The 22,244-nt window shown below is 44.4% G+C and overlaps 1 protein-coding gene across 2 annotated transcripts in view; it reads left to right on the top strand.

The window, feature by feature from the left end:
• Nucleotides 1–22,244, top strand: part of SEC14L1 (SEC14 like lipid binding 1) — a 64,746-nt gene that overhangs the window by 22,730 nt on the left and 19,772 nt on the right. For both annotated transcript variants that reach the window (XM_060252281.1, XM_060252280.1), the window contains exons 3-8: nucleotides 5,598–5,747; nucleotides 5,834–5,965; nucleotides 11,901–12,029; nucleotides 12,953–13,178; nucleotides 15,617–15,726; nucleotides 21,137–21,326. In XM_060252281.1, coding sequence (XP_060108264.1) covers nucleotides 5,598–5,747; nucleotides 5,834–5,965; nucleotides 11,901–12,029; nucleotides 12,953–13,178; nucleotides 15,617–15,726; nucleotides 21,137–21,326 — 937 coding nt within the window. The remainder of the gene's footprint in view (nucleotides 1–5,597; nucleotides 5,748–5,833; nucleotides 5,966–11,900; nucleotides 12,030–12,952; nucleotides 13,179–15,616; nucleotides 15,727–21,136; nucleotides 21,327–22,244) is intronic.

Raw genomic sequence — 22,244 nt, forward strand, 5'->3', positions numbered from 1 at the left:
CTTCTTTAACACGTCAGATATCTTCCCTGTTTTTGATGGAATGCACCTGACCCTTGCAGACTTAGTTAAAAGCCATATTGGACCCAGCTTTATTACTTGGAGAAACAAACTGTATTAACGACAAAAAAGGCTTTTTACCAACTCAGCCCACCCCATAAGATGGCCCCTTAACTTGATATGGCTAACCTGGCCTCCTGGATCTCTGCCAGAATAACATTGAGACGATACTACTGTAATGCACTATACATTGGTCTCCCCTCAAAATCAACCCGGAAACTCCCAATTGATCCAGAATGCTGTGGCTCAGCTAGAACTGGAGCATATCACTCCCATTCTGCAGATGCTCTGTTGGCTGCTTATCTGTTACAGGGCTCAATTTAAGGCATAATTCAGTTCTTTCCGGTGGTTCCAGACTTCTGAAGCTCTAATGTACAGGTGTCAAACTCATTTGTTATGAGGGCCAGATCTGACATAAGCATCACTTTGTTGGGCTGGGCCATGTGTGCCATAAAGCGTAACATGAGGTACAGGAGAGACACACTTTCTAAAAGTGATTTCAGATGTCGAATGGCAATAGCAGGTGAATGACAATGGCAGGCTTGATTGGATTAGGTGTAATGTTAAGAGGTGTAACATAATCACTGTTATGAAGATAAAAGTGTTGGTAATGAGACAGAAAACCTAGATCTCAATTCAGTCCAGGAGAATGCAAAGAATAAATTTTATTTATTTATTTACTTACTTATTCACTACTTACTTTTGATTTATATCCCACTCATTACAAACGGACTCAAGGCGGCTAACAATCATAATAAAACCAACATCTCAATTTCAGGTATAAAACAATAAGACATAAACAATTTACAATTTAAAACAAAGTATTGGTGCTGTACAGCAAACTTGGACATAAGTCTGACATAAGAAACCACAACATTCAGTTGCTGATCTAAGAACAGCAGTGTCTGAAGTGATTTCAGACACCCAATGACAATAGCAGGCATTGGTAATGAGAGAAGAAATCTGGGTTTCAGTTCAGTCCATTGCCTTGAACTTCCTTATCAGCTGCAATCCCTTGGGAATTCCTTTGTAAGAGAACTGCTACTCTTAGGTCAGCATAAGAACATAAGAGAAGCCATATTAGATCAGGCCAATGGCCCATCCAGTCCAACACTCTGTGTCACACAGTGGCAAAATTTTATACACACACACACACACACTGTGGCTAATAGCCACTGATGGACCTCTGCTCCATATTTTTATCTAAACCCCTCTTGAAGGTGGCTATGCTTGTGGCCGCCACCACCTCCTGTGGCAGTGAATTCCACATGTTAATCACCCTTTGGGTGAATGTCCTGGAATGATAAAGTGTCCCTCCACCATTTTTTTTAATTTTGTGGTTTCTAATAGCAGTAGAAAAGAACAAAAGTCTTGTAGCACCTTAAATATTAACAAAATCTGTGGTAAGGTATGTGCTTTCATGAGTCACTCCTCACTCCTTTGGGCTTATTTCCATCTATTCTTTGTGTTCTCCTGGACTGAATCCTTCTGTACCAAATTGAGACCTAGGTTCCCTGTCTCATTACCAATACCGATATCTCAATGCCTACTCTGCATATCATACCTAATCCAATCAAGCCTGCTGTTGCCAATCAGCATCTGAAATTATCTTTATAGAGTTTATATCGTTGGTATCTTGCTTTACGTTTTATGGCACACACTGTCCAGCCCAGCAAAGTGACATTTATGTCAGATCTGGTCCTCATAACAAATGAGTTCAATACTCCTGCTTCAGACAGTAATGTTTTCCTACTAGGATTAAGCTGAGAAAAGTTTGCAAGACGTATCCATGCAATTGCATAGGCGAGAGCTTATGTAACAGTTTTGATCAGCAAACAATTTTGTGCTGTGAATTGCTTCTAGCCTTGCCATTTGATCAGGCTGTTGTTCCCCTTGATGAATATATGCTTGAATTGATATTTAAGCACCAGTCCTCAAAATCCAGCTCCATAAATCCAGAATCACTTTGTCAGTTGGATAGAAATTGGCAATCTGGATACTGCATGCAGCTACTTTATGCCAAGTGTGCACCTTCAGTTTTGCACCATGAAGGAGCGTCTTGTCAAAAGTGATGTACAACATACTTATGCAAGGTACGTGCAGTATTCAGTTTGAAGTAAACAATCCCGTAAAATACTGGCATGGAAGCGATTCCATTAGACTTAAAAGTTCAAACTGCTTTGCCATACTGTGTTTCATTCTCTGAAGTGAAACTATAAAGCTATTCTGTTCTGTTGTAGATGGTGATATGTGACTGAAACTTTACTATTTGAGTACTGCTGTTTTTTTAGATGTGTAGCAACTAAACATGTGTAGCAACATGTGTAGGGACTTTCTCTCCCCACATGTTCCCCAGAGAGTACTTAGATCGGATTCACAAAATCTGTTAGTAATCCCCGGGCCAAAGGAGGCCCGATTGAAATCAACTAGAGACAGGGCCTTCTCAATCGTAGCCTCCTGCTGGTGGAACCAACTGCCAGATTAAGTGAGGGCCTTGCGGAACCTTGTGCAGTTCCGCAAGGCCTGCAAGACTGTCCTCTTCTGGCTGGCATTCAATTGATGGCACCGGTACTTAAGAGAAGTGGAAGAAGGCCATCGCCACCACAATAGCACCAACTCAGTATTCTGTTTTTCTGTTTTAACTGTTTTAATCATATATCTATTTTATTACTGAATGTGTAATTTTAATTCTTATTAATTTAATTGTTTGTGGGATTTTATGTTGTGAGCCGCCCTGAGCCTGCTTTGGCGGGGAGGACGGGATATAAATAAAATAAATAAATAATAATGCTGAATTAGTATTACTCGTGATATACCATGGTATATTAGTCCTCAGACTTATCATATGGCGTTGGGCAGAGATGTGGAGACTCTTTTGTGCTTTTCAGTGTTTAGCACATAAAAGGTAAAGGTAATCCTCTATGCAAGCACAAGTCGTTTCCGACTCGGGTGATGTTGCTTTCGCAGTGCTTTCACGGCAGACTTTTTTCGGGGTGGTTTGCCATTGCCTTCCCCAGTCATCTACACTTTACTCCCAGCAAGCTGACCATGGAAGGCTGAGTCAACCATGAGCCAGCTACCTGAACCCAGCTTCTGCCGGGATCAAACTCAGGTCGTGAGCAGAGCTTGGACTGCAGTACTGCATAGATGAATTTAAATCAAGTGAAACTTTTCCTGCTATATATAAACATTTAATTGGATGATGTTTAAGATCCACTCCTCTGAGACACAGTAAATTCTAACATGAAAAGATGGGCACGAGGTAGTGGGATGTACAGGATACGTTCATGGTAGGTTTTGCTTTTGAGACTGAAGATACCCTGCCATAATCCCCAGCAGAAGTTAAGATCCTGGGTTTCTCCCCCCACTACATGTACTATGTCAATGAAACATAAAGGTAAAGGCAGTTCCCTGTGAAAGCACCAGTCGTTTCTGACTCTGGGGTGACGTTGCTTTCACGTTTTCACGGCAGATTTTGTTTACGGGGTGGTTTGCTATTGCTTTCCCCAGTCGTTTACACTTTACCCCCAGCAAGCTGGGTACTCATTTTGCTGACCTCGGAAGGATGGAAGGCTGAGTCAACCTTGAGCCGGCTACCTGAACCCAGCTTCCGCCGGGATTGAATTCAGGTCGAAAGCAGAGTTTAGGACTGCAGTACTATAGCATTACCACTCTGCGCCACGGGGCTCTTCTCAATGAAACAGTGAAAATTAAATCACACCTGTGGCTTTTCCTCAGGGAAAGGAGAAATGAATTATAGAAACTGGAGGAGCTTGCATTGCATCACGACCGTTCAAAGAATATCAGCCTTCTAAAATAATCTCTTGTATTCTACCAAGAAGTAAGATATGATTGGTGTGCTGAAGAAGGCTTGAAATTAGGTTTACCATTTTGATGAGAACTAGACCCAAACAAATTGCATTTGGGACATCACACCTTTGAATGGTTGCTGCAGTCACAACTGGGCCCCTGCCATGACCTTCCTTCCTAGCAGCATTCCTTTAAAGAATTGGCTGCCTTACAGGCCACTGCTTCCCCTGCCCCCAGTTTCTTAGACTGTGTCCTTTGGGATAAGGAGCAGTCTCTTACATAGATTTGCTACTTTTACTGGTTTGGACTCTAGACAAATTATAAGTCTACAGCAAGACTGCTACTTCGGCTGTGTTTTTCCTAATCTATAGGTCTCATCTCTTTTCCTACTCTCACAATCCATAAGGAAAATACTCCATTGTGACTGGTACAGAACAAAACTTGATTGTAGCATCAATAAGGGGCTGCGCTGATAAACATAGCTAAGTACATGAGTATGAGAGGCATCTGCTTTATTACAGAGGAAGAATTGTGACAATTAGAGTCCCAGCAGCACCTTTAAGACCAACAAAGAGGAAGACAGTTATTAGCGTGTGCATACCAGAACTGCTTCTCTTGCCTTGGAGATGGAAAATATAAAATGCCTTATAAATCTGGTGTCTGGGATTGTCTTGAGAACGCTGGAGTCTTCTGTTTCTATTTTTCAACTCCATTTATTTATTTATTTATTTTATATCCTGCCCTCCCCGCCGGAGCAGGCTCAGGGTGGCTCACAACATAGAAATCCACAATGATGATGATGATGATATTGGATTTATATCCCGCCCTCCACTCTGAAGAGTCTCAGAGCAACTCACAATCTCCTTTACCTTCCTCCCTCACAACAGACACCCTGTGAGGTGGGCGGGGCTGGAGAGGGCTCTCACAGCAGCTGCCCTTTCAAGGACAACCTCTGCCAGAGCTATGGCTGACCCAAGGCCGTGCTAGCAGGTGCAAGAGGAGGAGTGGAGATTTAAACCCGGTTCTCCCAGATAAGAGTCCGCACACTTAACCACTACACCAAACTAGCTCTCCAACACCAAACTAGCTCTCCAATAGTAAAATAGTAAATACCAGCTATAAAATAATCCATTCAATAAAATTATACATTCAGAATTAAAATCAGCATTACATATCGTTTGGTGCTAAGATCTAAGTATTATTCCATTTTTCAGTGTGCTGGCATTCCATCTGCGCTGTAGTGTCTTAACTTTGTAAAACTGAAATATTCACTGTAATCGTCTGCCTTTTTTTGGTTGGAGCTTATTGATGTGTTAGCAACTTAATTAAAAGTGTTATGTTCTTAGACAAGTACAGACTAGTAAAAGGCACATGAGTCAATAAAAGAGCTAAGTAACTGTGCTTGGGGACAGGCATTAGCGGAAGGAACAAGCTTTGGATGCCTTTATTAGGCTCAGGGGGGAGGTACTTCGCAGATCCTTTCGGTGACTCTCTGAAGGGATGATAATTAGTCTTTGCTCTTAAAATTGCCCATTGTCACATAGCACTGTTGGCAGACAACTGAGATGCACGAAGTAGCATTTTTTAATGTCGCAGGTTTTAACTTAACAAATTTATTTGAACAAATAACTAGACATAAATTATCTGTTTTAACAAGCCTGTGGAAACGCTGTCTGGAGAGTCTGATAAGAAAGCTGTTAAATGTATTTTTCCTTCCTTGTCTTTTGCAGGCTTATGAAAGAAGGTTTCCCACATGCCCCCTTATCCCCATGTTTGTAGCCAGTGATACTGTGAATGAGTTCAAGAGTGATGATGGAGCAATACATGTGATTGAAAGACGCTGTAAATTGGACATTGATGCACCACGACTGCTGAAAAAGGTAGCTGGACAAGTGAGCAAAAGGCCCAAATATTTCTTTGCAAAGATGCTGCTGATTGAACCCAGTCTTGTTTTTTTTTTCCTCAGATAGCAGGGGTAGATTATGTTTACTTTATCCAGAAGAACTCCTTGAACAGAAGAGAACGCACTTTACACATAGAGGCCTACAATGAAACCTTCTCAAACAGAGTTGTGATCAACGAACACTGCAGTTACACGGTGAGTAAGGCAGAGGAATCCAACTGCTGAAAGGGTTGGGATAGGCTTGGGTTTAATCTTCAATATCCTGATCAGAGGTCTCATGTTCGGGTATTCCTCGATTAACTATGAGGAGCCCCGTGGCGCAGAGTGGTAAAGCTGCAGTGCTGAAGTCCAAGCTCTCTGCTCACGACCTGAGTTCCGTCCCGGCAGAAGCTGGGTTCAGGTAGCCGGCTCAAGGTTGACTCAGCCTTCCATCCTTCTGAGGTCGGTAAAGTGAGTACCCAGCTTGCTGGGGGAAAAGTGACTGGGGAAGGCAATGGCAAACTGCCCCATAAAAAGTCTGCCATGAAAATGTCGTGATGCGACATCACCCCAGAGTCGGAAACAACTGATGCTTGCACCTTTACCTTTTTAAAAAAAAAATTAACTATAATGTTGCACATCTTGGTTTCTGCCGTTCTTCAGCTATTTAACATGCATTTAATTTTTAGAAGTGATGGCTGGGACATAATCCCACTGAGTATCGAATTAGCCATTACATAACAGTTCATATTCAATCCATATTCTGGCAGTTCTTGGGCTTTTTCTTTTCTCTTCTTTTTTTTGGCTGCAGTTCCTTGAGCTTTTTTTTTGCTGTAGATTAAGGCATCATATATATTAAACAATTACTACAATTCCTAATGTATAGAATAGTAGTTGCAAGACTTGAGAGAAGCCATGTTGGATCAGGCCACTGGCCCATCCAGTCCAACACTCTGTGTCACACAGTGGCAAAACAAACAAACAAAAAAACCTCACGTGCCATCAGGAGGTCCATCGGGGGGGCCAGAACACCATGTTGCCCCTCCCAAGCACCAAGAATACAGAGCATCATTTGCCCCAGACAGAGAGTTCCAACAGTACGCTGCGGCTAATAGCCACTGATGGACCTCTACTCCATATGTTTATCCAATCCCCTTTTGAAGCTGGCTATGCTTGTAGCCGCCACCACCTCCTGTGGCAGTGAATTCCGCGTATTAATCACCCTTTGGGTGAAGAAGTACTTCCTTTTATCCGTTCTAACTCAACTCCTCAGCAATTTCATTGAGTGCCCACAAGTTCCCGTATTGTGAGAAAGAGAGAAAAGTACTTCTTTCTCTACCTTCTCTATCCTATGCATAATCTTGTAAACCTCTATCATGTCATCCCTCAGTTACCGTTTCTCCAAGCTAACGAGCCCCAAGCATTTTAATCTTTCTTCATAGGGAAAGTGTTCCAACCCTTTAATCATTCTAGTTGCCCTTTTCTGGATCTTTTCCAACACTATAATATCTTTTTTGAGGTGTGGTGACCAGAATTGGACACAGTACTCCAAATGAGGCTGCACCACCGATTTATACAGGGGCATTATGATACTGGCTGATTGGTTTTCAGTTCCCTTCCTTATAATTCCCAGCATAGCATTGGCCTTTTTTTATTGCAGTTGCTCACTGTCTCGACATTTTCAGTGAGTTATCTACCATGATCGAAGATCTCTCTCTTGGTCAGTCTTTGCCAGTTCACATCCCATCAACTTGTATTTATAATCAGGATTTTTTCCCCCCATGTGCATTACTTTGCACTTGGCCACGTTAAACCTCATATGCCACATTGATGCCCACTCGCCCAGCTTCGACAGATCCCTTTGGAGTGCCTCACAATCTTCTCTGGTTCTCACCACCCTGAACAATTTAGTGTCATCTGCAAACTTAGCCACTTCACTGCTTACTCCCAACTCCAAATCATTTATGAACGCGTTAAAGAGCATGGGACCCAGTAGTGAGCCCTGTGGCACCCCACTGCTTACCGTCCTCCACTGCGAAGACTGTCCATTTACTCCGAACTCTAAATTATTAATGAACGAGTTAAAAAGCATTGGACCCAGAACTGAGCCCAATGCTTTTTAACTTGTGACACAGAGTGTTGGATTGGATGGGCCAAAACTGCAGTAAGCTCTGCAGAGCTCTGAACTCAGGGGGGAGCATGTTCTATCTGGTGGGGGCCAGGTCTGAGAAAGCCTTGGCCCTGGTTGAGGCTAAGTGGACGTCCTTAGGCCAGGTATAACTAGTAGATGTTGGTCGGCGGAGTGCAAGGCAGTCTGGGGGGGGTGGTATATGGGGAGAGGTGGTCCCTTAGATATGTTGGTCCCAGGCTGCTCAGGACTTTGAAGGTTAATACCATCACTTTGAAGCAGATCCAGTACTTGATTGGTAGGCAGTGCGACTGGCAGAGCACCAGCTGAATACGTGCCCCCATGGGCATCACAGTCAGCAGGCGCACCACCACATTTTGCACCAGTTGGAGTTTCCAGACCAGATTCAAGGGTAAGCCCACGTAGAGCAAGTTACAGTAATCTAACCTGGAAGTGATCATTGCTTGGGCCACTGTAGCTAGATCCTGGGTGGAGAGATAAGGAACCAGTTGCCTGACCTGCCACAGGTGATAAAAGGCGGACCTGGCAACGGTGGTGACCTGGGTCTCCATAGAAAGCAAAGACAACCCCCCTAACTTCTGTGTACAATAGGTAGTTTGTTGTTGAAGGCTTTCGTGGCCGGAGTTTATTAGTTGTTGTAGATTTTCCAGGCTGTATGGCCTTGGTCTTGGCATAGTAGTACCTGATGTTTCACCAGCAGCTGTGACCAGCATCCTCAAAGGTATAATGCTGAAAGATTGAGTTCTCTGTGTCAAAGTGAGAGGAAAGAAAAAGAAATGGGATTTATATCTACTCAGGATGGTGGGGTAGGGCTGAGTCATTATTTTGTAGGAATTTCCCAGGCTGTGACATGTTAATGGAGGAGCTTTCCTGAGGAGGTTCTTTTGTATATGGAGTTTTCCTGAAGAGTTCTTTGCATATGGAATAGCTGTTGGAATTCTAATCTTATCTGTAGTGCTGTTGTAAGCTGTAGAGCATTCTGTGTTTTTAAGAACTGGAAACCATGCCCTGTTCATTTTAAACTCTCTTCTTTCCTGTTGAAATTGTGTTTATTTGTGGATTCCAATGGCTTCTCTGTGTAATCTGACATCCAATTACCTTGTCAGATTACAAAGGGAAGCCATTGAAATCCACAGACATAAACACAACAGAAGTTATAATGTTTCTTTTTATTTAGACTGCTTACTAATGCCTTCTGATACTCCTGGCAGCTTGCATGGTACATTAAGAGTATTGTTTGTGCTACAAGGAATGCCAAGCTATTTATGCTAGACAAAAAGTCAGGAGCGCTGTACATCTAATAAATGTGTGCTTTTTAAAACTAGCCATTGAAAGCTCTTGAAGTGGAAGTAAGAACATAAGAGAAGCCATGTTGGTTCAGGCCAATGGCCCATCCGGTCCAACACTCTGTGTCACACAGTGGCTAATAGCCACTGATGGACCTCTGCTCCATATTTTTATCTAACCCCCTTTTTTTTGTCAAACCAATTTTATTATTGCAATATATTGTAACAATATTTATAGAGAAAGCACTAAAGAAAGCACTAAAGCAAAAATAATACCAATACATCACTTTTCACCCCTTCCATCCCCCTTATCTTGACCCCCGCCGGTGTTTACTTAAATTGCTAAAAACGTAGTATCTGTTTAAAAAAAACCCTTATACTCTATCCTCTTAACCTTATCAAAAAAGATACTAATAGTCCAATAAAACAAAAACCAAAAAAAAGAAGAAAAGACAATTCCATTTCTTTATAATTATTACTATCATCCACCATTCCACAAAACTTCAAAAGTTAAAAGTGGTTGTGTTGGTCTTTTTGGGCAACTCTCTATTTATACAAATGGTGAAATCAATAACGTTATGGTCACTGCTCCCAAGCAGTGCGATCACTTTACAACTCTCACCAAGTCTTGGGCATTACTTAAGACCAAATCCAGGATCGCCCCACCCCTGGTAGGTTCTGAGACCATCTGCTCCATAGCACAGTCATTGAGAGCATCAAGAAACTTAATCTCTTTCTCTCAACCAGAACACATATTGACCCAATCAATCTGTGAGTAGTTAAAATCACCTATTATGACACAGTTTTTACGTTTAGCCACTATCTTTAATCCTTCCATCATATTATAATCGTCCTCTATCTTTTGATTTGGTAGGCGATAACAAACTCCCATAGTTAAACTATCTTTTGGGCCCTCTATTTCAACCCAAAGCATTTCTAGAAGGGAATCTAATTCTCTGACCTCAGTCTTACAGAACCGTATACACTCTCTGACATACAGAGCCACCCCACCTCCAACCCTTCCCTCCCTATCCTTCTAATATAACTTATATCCAGGAATCACCGTGTCCCACTGATTCTCCTCATTCCACCAAGTTTCTGAAATTCCTACAACGTCTGTTTTCTCTCAACACTAAGCATTCCAACTCACCAATTTTACTTTGAACACTTCTAGCATTTGCATACAAACATCTATAATTTCCCAGGCAAGCTAGGCCCGCAACCTTTCTCCTGCTGCCTCGAGACTTTGGCAGACAGCCCATACTGTTTGTCACCATCTCAGTGGACAGCTCTGATCCATTACCTGGTAGAAAAGTAACAGCTTTCCCTTCATCTCTTTGAGATGAGTCCTCCTGAACCAGAGACGTTTCATCTCCTGTCAGCTTTCCGCCAAGATTTAGTTTAAAAACTGCTCTGCCACCTTTTGATTTTAAGCGCCAGCAGCCTGGTTCCATCTGGGGACAAGTGGAGACCATCTCTTTTGTACAGCCCCCGCTTGTTCCAGAAAGCATCCCAGTGGCTAACAAACTTAAACCCTTCCTCCTTACACCATCGTCTCATCCACACATTGAGACTTCTAATTTGTGCCTGTCTCTCCTGACCTGCACGTGGAACAGGTAGCACTTCTGAGAAGGCTACCTTGGAGGTCCTGGCCTTAAGTCTCCTGCCTAGCAGCCTAAATTTTTCCTCCAGGACCTCACAACTGCATTTCCCCACATCGTTGGTGCCAACATGCACCATGAGCACTGGCTCCTCCCCAGCACTGTCTATCAGCCTATCCTACTACACACGTAATGTCCGCTACCTTCGCACCAGGCAGGCAAGTCACCATACGGTCAGTACGTGGTTTTGCCACCCAGCTGTCTACTTGCCTAAGGATCGAATCATCAACTACCAAGACCCCTCCTCTCTCCCTGCTCAGGGATGGCTCCTTGGCGTGAAAGGATTCCCGCTCACCAACGGAAGAAGAGGTCCCTTCTGAGGGCGCATTCCCCTTATCCTCAGCACGGTGTTCTGTTTCCTCTCGACCCTCATGCTCCCTGGCAGCAACGGGGCTGCCACGTTCAGAGCGGGGCTCATCTAATATGCCCCTGAGAGTCTTCCCTGAGTGCCTAACCGTCTCTGCTTCTTCAAGTCAGTCACCTCGGCCTCAAGGGTACGAACTCGCTCACTGAGGATCAGGAGCTCCTTGCATCGAGCACACACCCAAGACTTCTGTCCTATGGGCAGATAGTCATACATGTGACACTCAGTGCAAAACACTGGAAAACCCCCACCCCCCCGCTGGCATTCTACCTTCATGATAGCTTTTTTTTTTTTTTTAATATACAGTCCTCTTTAAATCCTGTTTGTTTATGTGGCTCCCCTTCTGGAGGGTCAACTTACCTTATTGGGAGCACAAGGAAATTAGGGATCTAGGTTCCTGGTCCTTACAGAGCCCCCAGGCTAAGAGCCACAGGCCAAGAGCCTCTGGCAAGGCTCAGCTTAATAATGCAAAGAGGGTGGGGAACACAGCTGCTCCTAATCAATCAGCAACAATCACCTTCACCTTCAGCCCCACTGGCTTACTGTTTTTCATGCTGTAGTTTGATAAAGAACACTAAGGGAGATGCTTCTTCCTCCAGCATACATAGTATGCTGTACTTGAACTAGTTTCATTGATCAGATTTCTTACGTCATGTGCCTGCCTTCTTTTTGTTTCCTCTCAATTCTCCAGGTGCACCCAGACAATGAAGACTGGACCTGTTTTGAGCAATCTGCAAGCCTGGATATCAAATCTTTCTTTGGCTTTGAAAGCACAGTGGAAAAGATTGCCATGAAGCAATATACCAGCAATATTAAAAAGGTGGGCTTATATATTTTGGGCTCATAAACTGTAGGTATCTGACTTGCTGATTCACTTCTTAGCAAGTACCTGTTGCTGCGTCTGGGTGTAATTATGCAGTTGCTTTCGTTCTCTGCTAGTGGCATATACTTCTGGACAATATGGGTTGGTTGTTGGAACAGAAATGCCTCAGAAAGCAGGATTCAACATTAAATATTAACTGATGTGTTTACCAGTGCTAGCAATAGATCACAGAGCATCAGATTCTCCTGCGTATGAGTGTAAGTGCCGGTGATCCAGTTTTGCTTGCTATTTGAAATATCCGGGGGAGGGAGCATTAAATCAAGAGATTGTCACACCAGTCTCTCCAGTGATAATTCATGCCCAGTGGCAGGTATAATCTGACCAGCAGTACTGGCAGCAGTGTTGTGCTCTAAAACAGTAGGCGGATTAGAAGCTGCTGGTTCTAAAGAACTTGAGAAAAAGAAGAGACTAGAATATTGAACTCTCCGGTCCACTACTGTAGGGGTTACAGTTACTCACATTATTACATTAATTACATAAAATATAATTTCTCTTTTATGAAAGCTACTTATGCTATCGGCAGAAAGTATAATTAAGCTGAATGACAAAATGGCTAGGAGCAGCCACCATGTCTTCTAGTTGGCCTTAAATGTATGCCAAAAACGATTCCGGGAGGAGATTCTACTTCTCCTAATGTCTGCCTATGTGTGGAGGAGGGGGGCTTGCAACATGCCTTTTCAGAATCAAGGGACTAGGTTTATTCTTCCCTACATTATTCATGTTTCAGTGCTGGTGAAGAGAAGGGCTAGTAATTGTGGCACTCGTCTGAAAGTAGACATGGTTTTCCAGATTTACAAACTAGTGGTACGATTTCCTGGATTTGTTTGGACATTGACTAAATAACTGCCTTGTTTTTAAAGGGCAAAGAAATAATAGAATACTACTTGAAGCAGCTAAATGAAGAAGGAATAAAGTTTATTCCTCGTTGGACCCCACCTGTCAAATTTATGTCTGAGCACAGTGTATCTCATGGAGGAAGGCCACTGTCCTCTCCAGTCAGCATACCTGATACTAAGGAGGGACTTATCGCTAAGGATATTGGTGCTTGCAACAGTGCATCGGATCTGACAGCAGGAACACCTGATGGTGCGTGTTTTGCCAGTATTGATGATTATTTTTCCTTCTGTGAGCAGCTGGTGGAGGGTGGGGTAGAGTGGAGAACGAAGTGGGAAGGGTTAAATGCTCCTACTTTGCTCTCTGCTCTGAAGTGGGTCAGTCTTTGGTGGAGACAAAAGCCTGGATTGCAGTGTTTAAATTCTGGCTCAAAATTCACTTTAGAGCAGATCCTAACAGCCTTCTTGATTGTATGAAAAGAGACCCATATATTTCATCCTGGAAAGCAGTGCTTCTGTCCAAACTCAATCAATTGGGGTTAGAGGTAGATGATTTTTCTACCTCTGTTGAGTCATATATCTTCAGATGTATTAAATTGAGACTGTGGGAATCGGAGGAAACGAAATTACAGCCAACTGACACTTATATTTGCTCTCCAGCTTCCTTAGGTTTCTATGCTTTCTGTGGCAAAATGCCCAATTATCTATCAGACTTAACCACTCCAAGTCATCGCAGGGCATTTATGTTGGCTAGACTAAATGCGTTTCCCTCCAAAGTTTTACAAGGGAGATATCAGCGAGTCCCTTTAGCCGACAGACTTTGCTCCTGTGGAGCGAATACTCCTGACTCAATCCAGCATATATTGCTTGATTGTTCTTTTTACCATAACCTCCGCAAAGATTTATTCGGCAAGCTTTCTTTTCCCCCAGATTTGTCTATTCTGCCACCCTGTTATTATTTATTGAGTGATACTGAGGGGGTGGTTAGTGAGGCTGAGGCAAAATTTCTGGCCGACATCCTTAAATTTAATTCTGACCATGTTTGAATGCATCTGTAAGCTCGGTTTCATTTTGATTTTATCTCCAATTTTTAAATTTTTATATTCTGAATCTATTATGCCATTAAAGGTTTGGTGTGGTGTGGTGTGGTGTGGTGTGGTGTGGTGTGGTGTGGTGTGGTGTGGTATGGTATGGTATGGGTTAAATGCAATCTTCTTAGCGCCATAGATCACATAATTGCCACCCCCACTGCATTAAAGTTAAAAAACCTATTAGGAGGTCTAAGATTTCCCATGTGCCATGTCATTTAGTCCTCTGTCTTCTACAGATGCAAGCAGGAAGTCTTTCTACACAGGGGGAAAAAAACAGTTTCTGCAGCCACTCACCTTATTTTAAGTGGCATAAAATAAAGTATGTAGGCAAATTTTGAACTTTATCAGTGAAAAAAACAATATTGGTAGCTGTTGGATTTTTTTATTGATTGAGGTCTTAAATGGTAATAGGGTGGCATATCTGGTATTGTTGGAACTATTTGGAAGTCCCAGATATTAGAATTAATAGAAGTTAAAGGATCACTAAAACTGACTTCATAAGATCAAATACAACAAGGGGCCTAACTGCACGTTTCCCCCAGCTTCCTCAGTCGGACATGCACCTGGAGTTTTGTGCTTGGGACTCATTTTCCAGGCATAGTTAAATTGAAGAATATGGAGAGTGTTACAGCCCTTTATCAAGGTCTTTCATTTTTCTAAGTTTATTTTTACCATAGGGTTGTGAACCACCTCACTATGCACACCCGCCACTTTAGGTATGTGAGATGAAGTGGATTCCCCCCCTCCTTTTTTTTTACACACAGGTTCCTTTAATCTTTAAACCAGATATCACAGCAAGTACCAATCAGGAGCCCTTTCCCTGGATCCTATAGAGTTTGCTGTGGGTTGTATGTGTGGATGAGAACACAGGAGCCAAGAGTAACAAACACACTTAATTTTATTAACCCGATGGGAAGGCATTAAATGTCTCACTAATTCAATATTTCATTCCATTTTCAAATGTGCCTGGTGATTGGTGCAAGCTGTATGGTGAAGAAAAGAGGGTGGGATCTTCTCCTGTCTGTTGCAGCGAAATGGTGCTTATGCCCCCCTGCCCCGTTTCTCTGACCCTAAACTACCTGGAGTAGTGCAGTGCTGTTTGCTCCATTGGGGAAACACCATCTCAAGAGGGTTTAGAGAACATCTGCTGCCATTTAAGGCTTGGAAAGGAGCATGGGACAGAAGGCTGAAGCCCCTTCTCATACACCAGGGGTGGCCAACAGTAGGTCTCCAGATGCTTTTTTTGCCTACAACTCCCATCAGCCCCAGCCAGCATGGCCAATGGCTGGGGCTGATGGGGGTTGTAGGCAAAAAAAACATCCGAAGAACTACTGTTGGCTACCCCTGTCATGCACCACTGTTCTAATCTGCGTCTGAATTGAGTTCCGAGTGGTGAACTGACAAGTGCATGTGAATTGTGCATGTTAATTGTGGGAAGCTTGGGGGAAAGCATAACATATAGCTAGGTCTGAAGACTTGAAATGGGCAGTTGACTTTGCAACTGGCAAGTGCTTCAAGTTCAAGTGCATGCACAGAAGCCTATTTGTTAATTGACCTTGCAATCGATGCCTCTGATAGCATTGTGTAAATACCATTGCAGACAAGCTAGACGCTGATTATATCAAGAGGTATCTTGGTGATCTGACTCCACTTCAGGAAAGCTGCCTCATCAGGCTTCGGCAGTGGCTCCAGGAGACACACAAGGGCAAAGTAAGAATTCACTCTCCTACTTGGCTTCCTGTCTATCAGAAAAATGCACAACTTTCAAGATAGTCTGACAGAATGTTAGTAATCCATCCTGGAGGACAATAGTTTCTACATAAATTAGCCTTGGACTAGTTTGAACCCAATACCTTTAGTTTTGTTTACTAAAAATGTCTGTCTTTCAGTTTAGTTTCCAATGTGTATAGACTGCATGATTTCAGACTTTAAAAAACACAAAGCTTTGGCCAGAGATGCTTTGGTATGCTTAAGGTTATGAAACCAGTACAAATTAAACAGTTCTTATTATGTGGATAGTAGTAGTAGTAGTAGTAGTAGACCTTTATTGGCATTGAAATATTATGTGGGTATCAAACATATGACCCACGGGCTGCATCCAGCTCCTGCAAGGTTCCAGTCAGGTCCACAAGCAGCCAGCTGTCTGCTGCTTCCTGTTCCTCCTTCCTGTTTCCAGCATCAGAGCTAGCTTTTACCCAGTCTCGCCTATTTCCTGCTTTGCAGAGGAGGGAAAGAAAGCTAAGCCTCCATTCCTTTGACTGTCCGAGGCCTCCTCCCCCTCAGAGAGCCTGTTTGGTGTCATGGTCAAGTATGTGGACTCTAATCTGGGAGATCTGCATTTGATTCCCCACTCCTCCAGATGCACCTGCTGAGTGACCTTGGGTCAGTCACAGTTCTTGAAAGAGATGCTCTCTCAAGAGCAGTTTCTCAGAAGAGCTCTCTCAGCCCCAACTACCTCACAGGGTGTTTGTTGTGGGGAAAGAAAGGGAAGAAGTTTGTAAGCTGCTCTGAGACTCCAAGTGAGGGGCAGGTATAAATCCAATCTCTTCCTCCTCCTCTGTGGAGGGAAGGGAAAGGGAAGAGTCATAGAATAATAATAATAAATTTTATTTATATCCCGCCCTCCCCGCCGAAGCAGGCTCAGGGCGGCTCATAGAGTGTCTCATATAATTTTTAAGACCACCAACAAAAACATTTTATTCCATGTGTAAGCTTTCCTGCACGCTTCTTCAGAGAGAGAGGGGAGGGGAGAGGGGGAGAGAAAGGAAGAGCCAGAGAGAGCATGCGAGAAAGAGAGAGTCCTATAGGACTTTTAAGAAGACCAACAATGTTTTTTCCCAGGTATAATTTTGTGTGCCTGCACATTTCTTCAGGGAGGGAAGGAAAGAGAGAGAGAGAGAGATGGAGTTTTCTGGCACTTGGAGAGATCCCCCTTTCCAGTTCTAGCAGATGGGGGGGAAGAGAGAAACCTAAGACCACAGCTTGCATCTGGTAGCCCCTTAGCAACTAACAAAATTTGTGGCAGGGGATGAGCTTTCGTGAGTCACTGCTCACTTCTTCAGGTATAGATAGAATGTGAGTCCATCTGTCCTTATATCTTGGAAAGTGAAGTGATTTCGGTTGCCGAATGACAATAGCAGACATTGGTAAGGAGAGAAGATGCCTAGGTCTCAGTTCAGTCTAGGAGAATGCATTGTCTTGAGCTTCCTTATCACTTGCAATGCAGCAATCTCTCTTTCTAATCTCCCTTTGAAATTTCTTTGTAAAAGAACCGCTGCTCTTAGGTCAGCAATTGAATGTCCTGGAAGGTTAAAATGTCCCCCCACGGGTTTTTGAATGTTGTGGATTCTAATAGCAGTAGAAAAAGTAAGACTCCAGTAGCACCTTAAAGTAACAATTTTTTGGCAGGATAGGTGCTTTCGTGAGTCACTGCTCACTTGTTCAGGTTAACTTCCGTTTATTCTTTGCATCCTCCTGGATTGAATCTTCCCGGACCCAACTGAGACCTAGGTTTCCTGTCTCATTACCAATGCGGATATCTCCACACCTGCTACCCCTCTGCATATCACACCTAATCCAGTCATGCCCGCCATTGCCATTCAGCATCTGAAATCACCTTTAAAGTTTATATCTCTGGTACCTCGTGTTACATTTTATGGCACACATGGCCACGCCCGATGAAATGACATTTATGTTGGAACTGTCCTTCATTACAAGCAAGGTCTTGGCCATTGCCATTAGTGTAGGGTCTGTCTTGCTATGCAGCGTGTCTGAGAGGATGGTAGAAGACTTATTTGGATATATGGTTGATAATTTATAAAATGTTGGTGCAAACTGATATGATGAATTTGAAAGCCATCAGAGGCCATACAAATTGGCTTGTCATTTAGCTTTTCCACAGATACAAAAGTTCTAACTTTCTGTCGTCTTCTTTGTGGTTTCTGTTCAGTCCCACACTTGGATCTGGCACCCGTGTATGAACCCAGCCTTGGAGAATACAAGCACCAGCATCTGCATTTTGGTGCACTTTAGTCCCACACTCTTGGGAGCAGCATTGACTTCACATGCTTGGAGCTGAGGAGAAAGTGCCCTCCCACTCAGTTTCTTCTTGAGTGCTCCATCATTCACACCTCACTGCATTCTCTCATCTTGAGCTTCCTTGGCTCCTTCTCTGACTTTTGTTGCCTCTTCTCTTCATCAATATCTTCCATCTTTGTGGCTGTCTACACCCCCCCCCCAAAAAAAAAATTTTTGTGAGTTCATTCTCCCCCCACCCCCAACCTCTCCCTGAGCGCAGCATATAGAAGGGATTATTTTCTTCAAAAAATGTTGTGGCTGCTAGGCCAAACTTCCCTGCGCAAATGGCCTTTGCCTTATTTGCCTTGGTGAAGGTCACAGAGTTGATTCATGTTCTCACTGTGCCGATTTCACCAAACAAGCCAGGAAGAACAGAGCTGCCCATCTATGTAATCGCTTCTTGGAGGCTTCCCTTCACCTGAGCATGTCCCAGTAATCGAGCTCACGAGCTACACCATTTTCCCGATCCAAGAGGGGAGATTTGACTGTGTTGAGAGTTTCATTTGCTTCTGCTACAATGAAGCACAAGCCTGACAAATCACCTAAGAGGCCACTGGGTTTGTCCTCGGATGCCCCAAAATCTAAAAAAGCAAAACCTGCCCCAGTGTCAGCTTTGATACCAGCCCCATTGCTGATGCCCACTGGCACAGCAAAGCCTGACTCTGGACAGGGCACATCAGCGATGCTCGTGCCAGCCCTCTCAGAACTGACCACTGCCTTTCCTGTGACCCATACTCAGCTGCCTTCTGGACAAGTCATTCAGGTTCCATTGAAGTCTCCTTTGGTATGCAATCTCCTCCCCATAGACATTGAATACTTGCCCTCGCATCAAGAGACCTACTGTCCACTGAGAGCCCATGTAACATCAGCTTTGGGGCATTGATACTGCTCTTACAGCTAATCAGGTTCAACCAGTATGCGCCATCATCATGCTTGGAATTTGAGATCCCCCCGTCTACTATGGGGATCATCAGGACTGTGATTGGAGAAGTTACTCTTCAGATTCCTCTTGTCACTGCTGTAGATTTCGGTGCTATTCTTGACATGCCCATTTTTTTCGTGTCTCTGTCTCAATCCAACTATTGATCCTGAGGAAGGACTTTTACCAGGTCGCAGACACCCCACAATCCAGCCATCAGCTACACAACAGCCCTGCAAAGCATGCGTTTACAATGTATTTTGCAAATGCATGCTTTGGATTGGCTGCTGGGGCTCCTCTCACCCTCCCCCTTCCTCCCTGATCCCAGGGAGGCTATAGGAGAGGTGGGAAAAGGCTTCCAAAGGCGGGAAAGGAGGCAAGCAGCTCCCCTGAGGCTGCAGAAGCTCCCTTCCCGCCTTTTCTATGAACTTCCATATACTTCCAAATATTGATTCGGAAGTATACGGGGAGCCGTATACGGCTCTCATATAATGGCTTCCAATTGGATTCGGAAGTATATGCCGCTGTATACTTTAGAATCAGGCGTGATTCGGAGGTTTCTTCGATTCGGCCGAACTGAATGCACACCCCTACTGCATACCCCAGCAGCAGTCCTTCAGAATGCCCACCACCCAAACTCCACAGAGGGGGAGAGGGAGGGAAGGATAGGAGAAAGGGGGGAAGAAAAGGAAATAAAGAAATGGGAGGGGAAGAGAAATGGAAAGAAAGGGAAATAAAGAAAGGGAAATTAAGGAAAACCAAGACATGGGGAGAAGAAATAGAAAGAAAGGAAAATAAAGAAATGAGGGGAAAACTTACCTGAACTGTGACAGTGACATTTCCAGGCCCCGCAGTGATCCTGCCTGCGGCGGAAGGGAAGGGAAAGGAGGGGTGGGCGGTGGTGGTGGCCGGCGGAGGCAGGCAATCTAGGCGCTTGCCTGGGATACCGGGAAGGGGGGAGCCCAATTTGGCGCCCCCACCCTCCCAGTGCCCTGGGCAAGCACCTAGTTTGCCTAGTGGGCGAGCCAGCCCTGGACATGGAGCCAGCCAGCTTTGTGGATTGAGCTCCTGCTTTTGCAAACCTGCTTGGTGGGGAGGGGAAGAGGCCAGGCAGCTGCGTTACCTCAGTGTTTCAAAGAGGCACCAGAATGATGTGGGCTCAGTCGACTGAGCTCCTGCCCTTGCACGAATGCTTTGTGGGGAGGGGAAGAGGCCAAGGTGGCTGCTTTTCTCCAACAGATATACAATTTAAAGAGTCTACAGTACAGAATGATGTGAAGGCTGGCCAGAATGGTCGAGTGAGTTCCTGCCTTTGCAGAGCTATTTGGTGGGAAAGGAAGGACCCCCCCCCCCCTCCAGGCCAGATTAAAGTCCTGGGAGGACTGGGTGTGGTCCGTGGGCTGTATGTTTGACACCCTTGATCTAATCTATATTTTTCAAATCTTCTCCAAAGTACTCTTTAATATGGCTGCAGTGTTCAGTTGATAGGTTAGCTAGATTAACTGTTTAAATAGTGCCGCCAGTGAACTGATTTTGATGCAAGAAGGTAGAGCAACTGTGGTTTGCAAGAACCGTCTTAAAAGAGGCATCCCATATTTGGGGGGAGTGCTTTCTGCTGTTCATGGGTATAATTTAAAGGAAAAGTGAATTCTTTGTGTTAGAATGTTCTATATAAAAGCTATGAAGAACTAATTGTTAATCAGCTCTCTCTCTCGGCTTGGCTTCGCGAACGAAGATTTAAGAAGGGTGCAATAGTCCACGTCTGCTGCAGGCTCGCTGGTGGCTGACAAGACCAATGTGGGACAGGCAGGTCCGGCCGCAGCGGCTGCAGGGAAAAGTCTGATTTAGGGCTGGCGCCGTAGCAGTGCGATTCTTCCTCAATCTTCTTTTGTCCTCAAGACCAGCTATGCGTGCTTTCTCAAAGGAAGAGACAGCCTGGTGGATGGTGTGCCTCCATGCTTTGCGATCTGAGGCTAGGTCAGACCATTGGTGATGGTTGATGTTAATCAGCTAATAGTTTAGGTAATCGCCCAAATGCCTCATTTTTGATAAAGAATAAAAAATGTAAGTTAACAGCAGATGCTTTCCCTACATCCAGAAACTAACCATGCATCATTTTTATAGATTCCCAAGGATGAACACATTTTAAGATTCTTGCGTGCTCGAGATTTCAACATTGACAAAGCCAGAGAAATTCTCTGCCAGTCTTTAACATGGCGTAAACAGCATCAAGTGGATTATATTCTAGACACTTGGAACCCTCCTCAAGTACTGGAAGATTACTACGCAGGCGGTTGGCACCACCATGACAAAGGTATAGTGACAGATTTCCAGTGTGCCTTTTATACGGGACTTAGAGACCTTGCAGATGAGAAGACATGTTACCTGCTCAAGTGTAATAGGTCGGTGTGGATTACAGAGTAGAGCTGAAAAATACTGAAGTTGTAGGAGGCTGATTTAAGCTTGCCAGGCAGGCTGTGAAGCTCCATTAGAGCAAAAATGTAAGATACTTCCATACTGAAGTGCTCAGCAGGTACAGTGCATGAGAATATGCCTCAAGAGAACTCCCTCTTGACCCCCTGAGTTCTATTAAATGGGCTTGGATTATTAAAGTGGTGTTGAGGAGTAGGGGATAGAGCATGACCAATGGTAATTCTTAGCAGCTGTTGGACATCTCGTCTGTGGACCTTTCGTGTTAGGAAATGGCTCTGCCTGAGTATCCCCTCCACCCAAGAATGGTCAAATGAATGTCTGTGAGTGAAGAAACACCGTATTTTTCGGACTATAAGACGCACCCCCCTCCCAAAAAAAGTGGGAGAGAAAGTGTGTGCGTCTTATAGTCCGAAGGTACGTACCTTTGTGGGGGGGCGATCTGCTGCCTCTTCCTCCGATCCGGCGCTTCCCCGCGCCTGCCTGCCTGGCTCCATCTTCTTCAGGCAAGCGCTGGGATCGCTCCACGTGGCCCCAGCGCTTTGCGAGCGCCGGCTGCAGAGGGGGCAGCGTGCTTCCTACTTCCCTGTGTTCCTGCCTTCAGCTGTGATGTTTAAAGCAAGCGCTGGGATCGCTCCCTCCCCCCTCTGATCCCAGCGCTTGCTTTAAACATCACAGCTGAAGGCAGGAACACAGGGAAGTAGGAAGCACGCTGCCCTCGCCACAGCCGGCGCTCGCAAAGCGCTGCGTTTGCGGAGGGGGCGGGTGCTTTCTGCTTCCCTGTGTGCCTGCCTTCAGCTGT

The sequence above is a fragment of the Heteronotia binoei genome, chromosome 13 (genome assembly GCF_032191835.1).
Source record: "Heteronotia binoei isolate CCM8104 ecotype False Entrance Well chromosome 13, APGP_CSIRO_Hbin_v1, whole genome shotgun sequence".
In the NCBI taxonomy this organism is placed as follows: domain Eukaryota; kingdom Metazoa; phylum Chordata; class Lepidosauria; order Squamata; family Gekkonidae; genus Heteronotia; species Heteronotia binoei.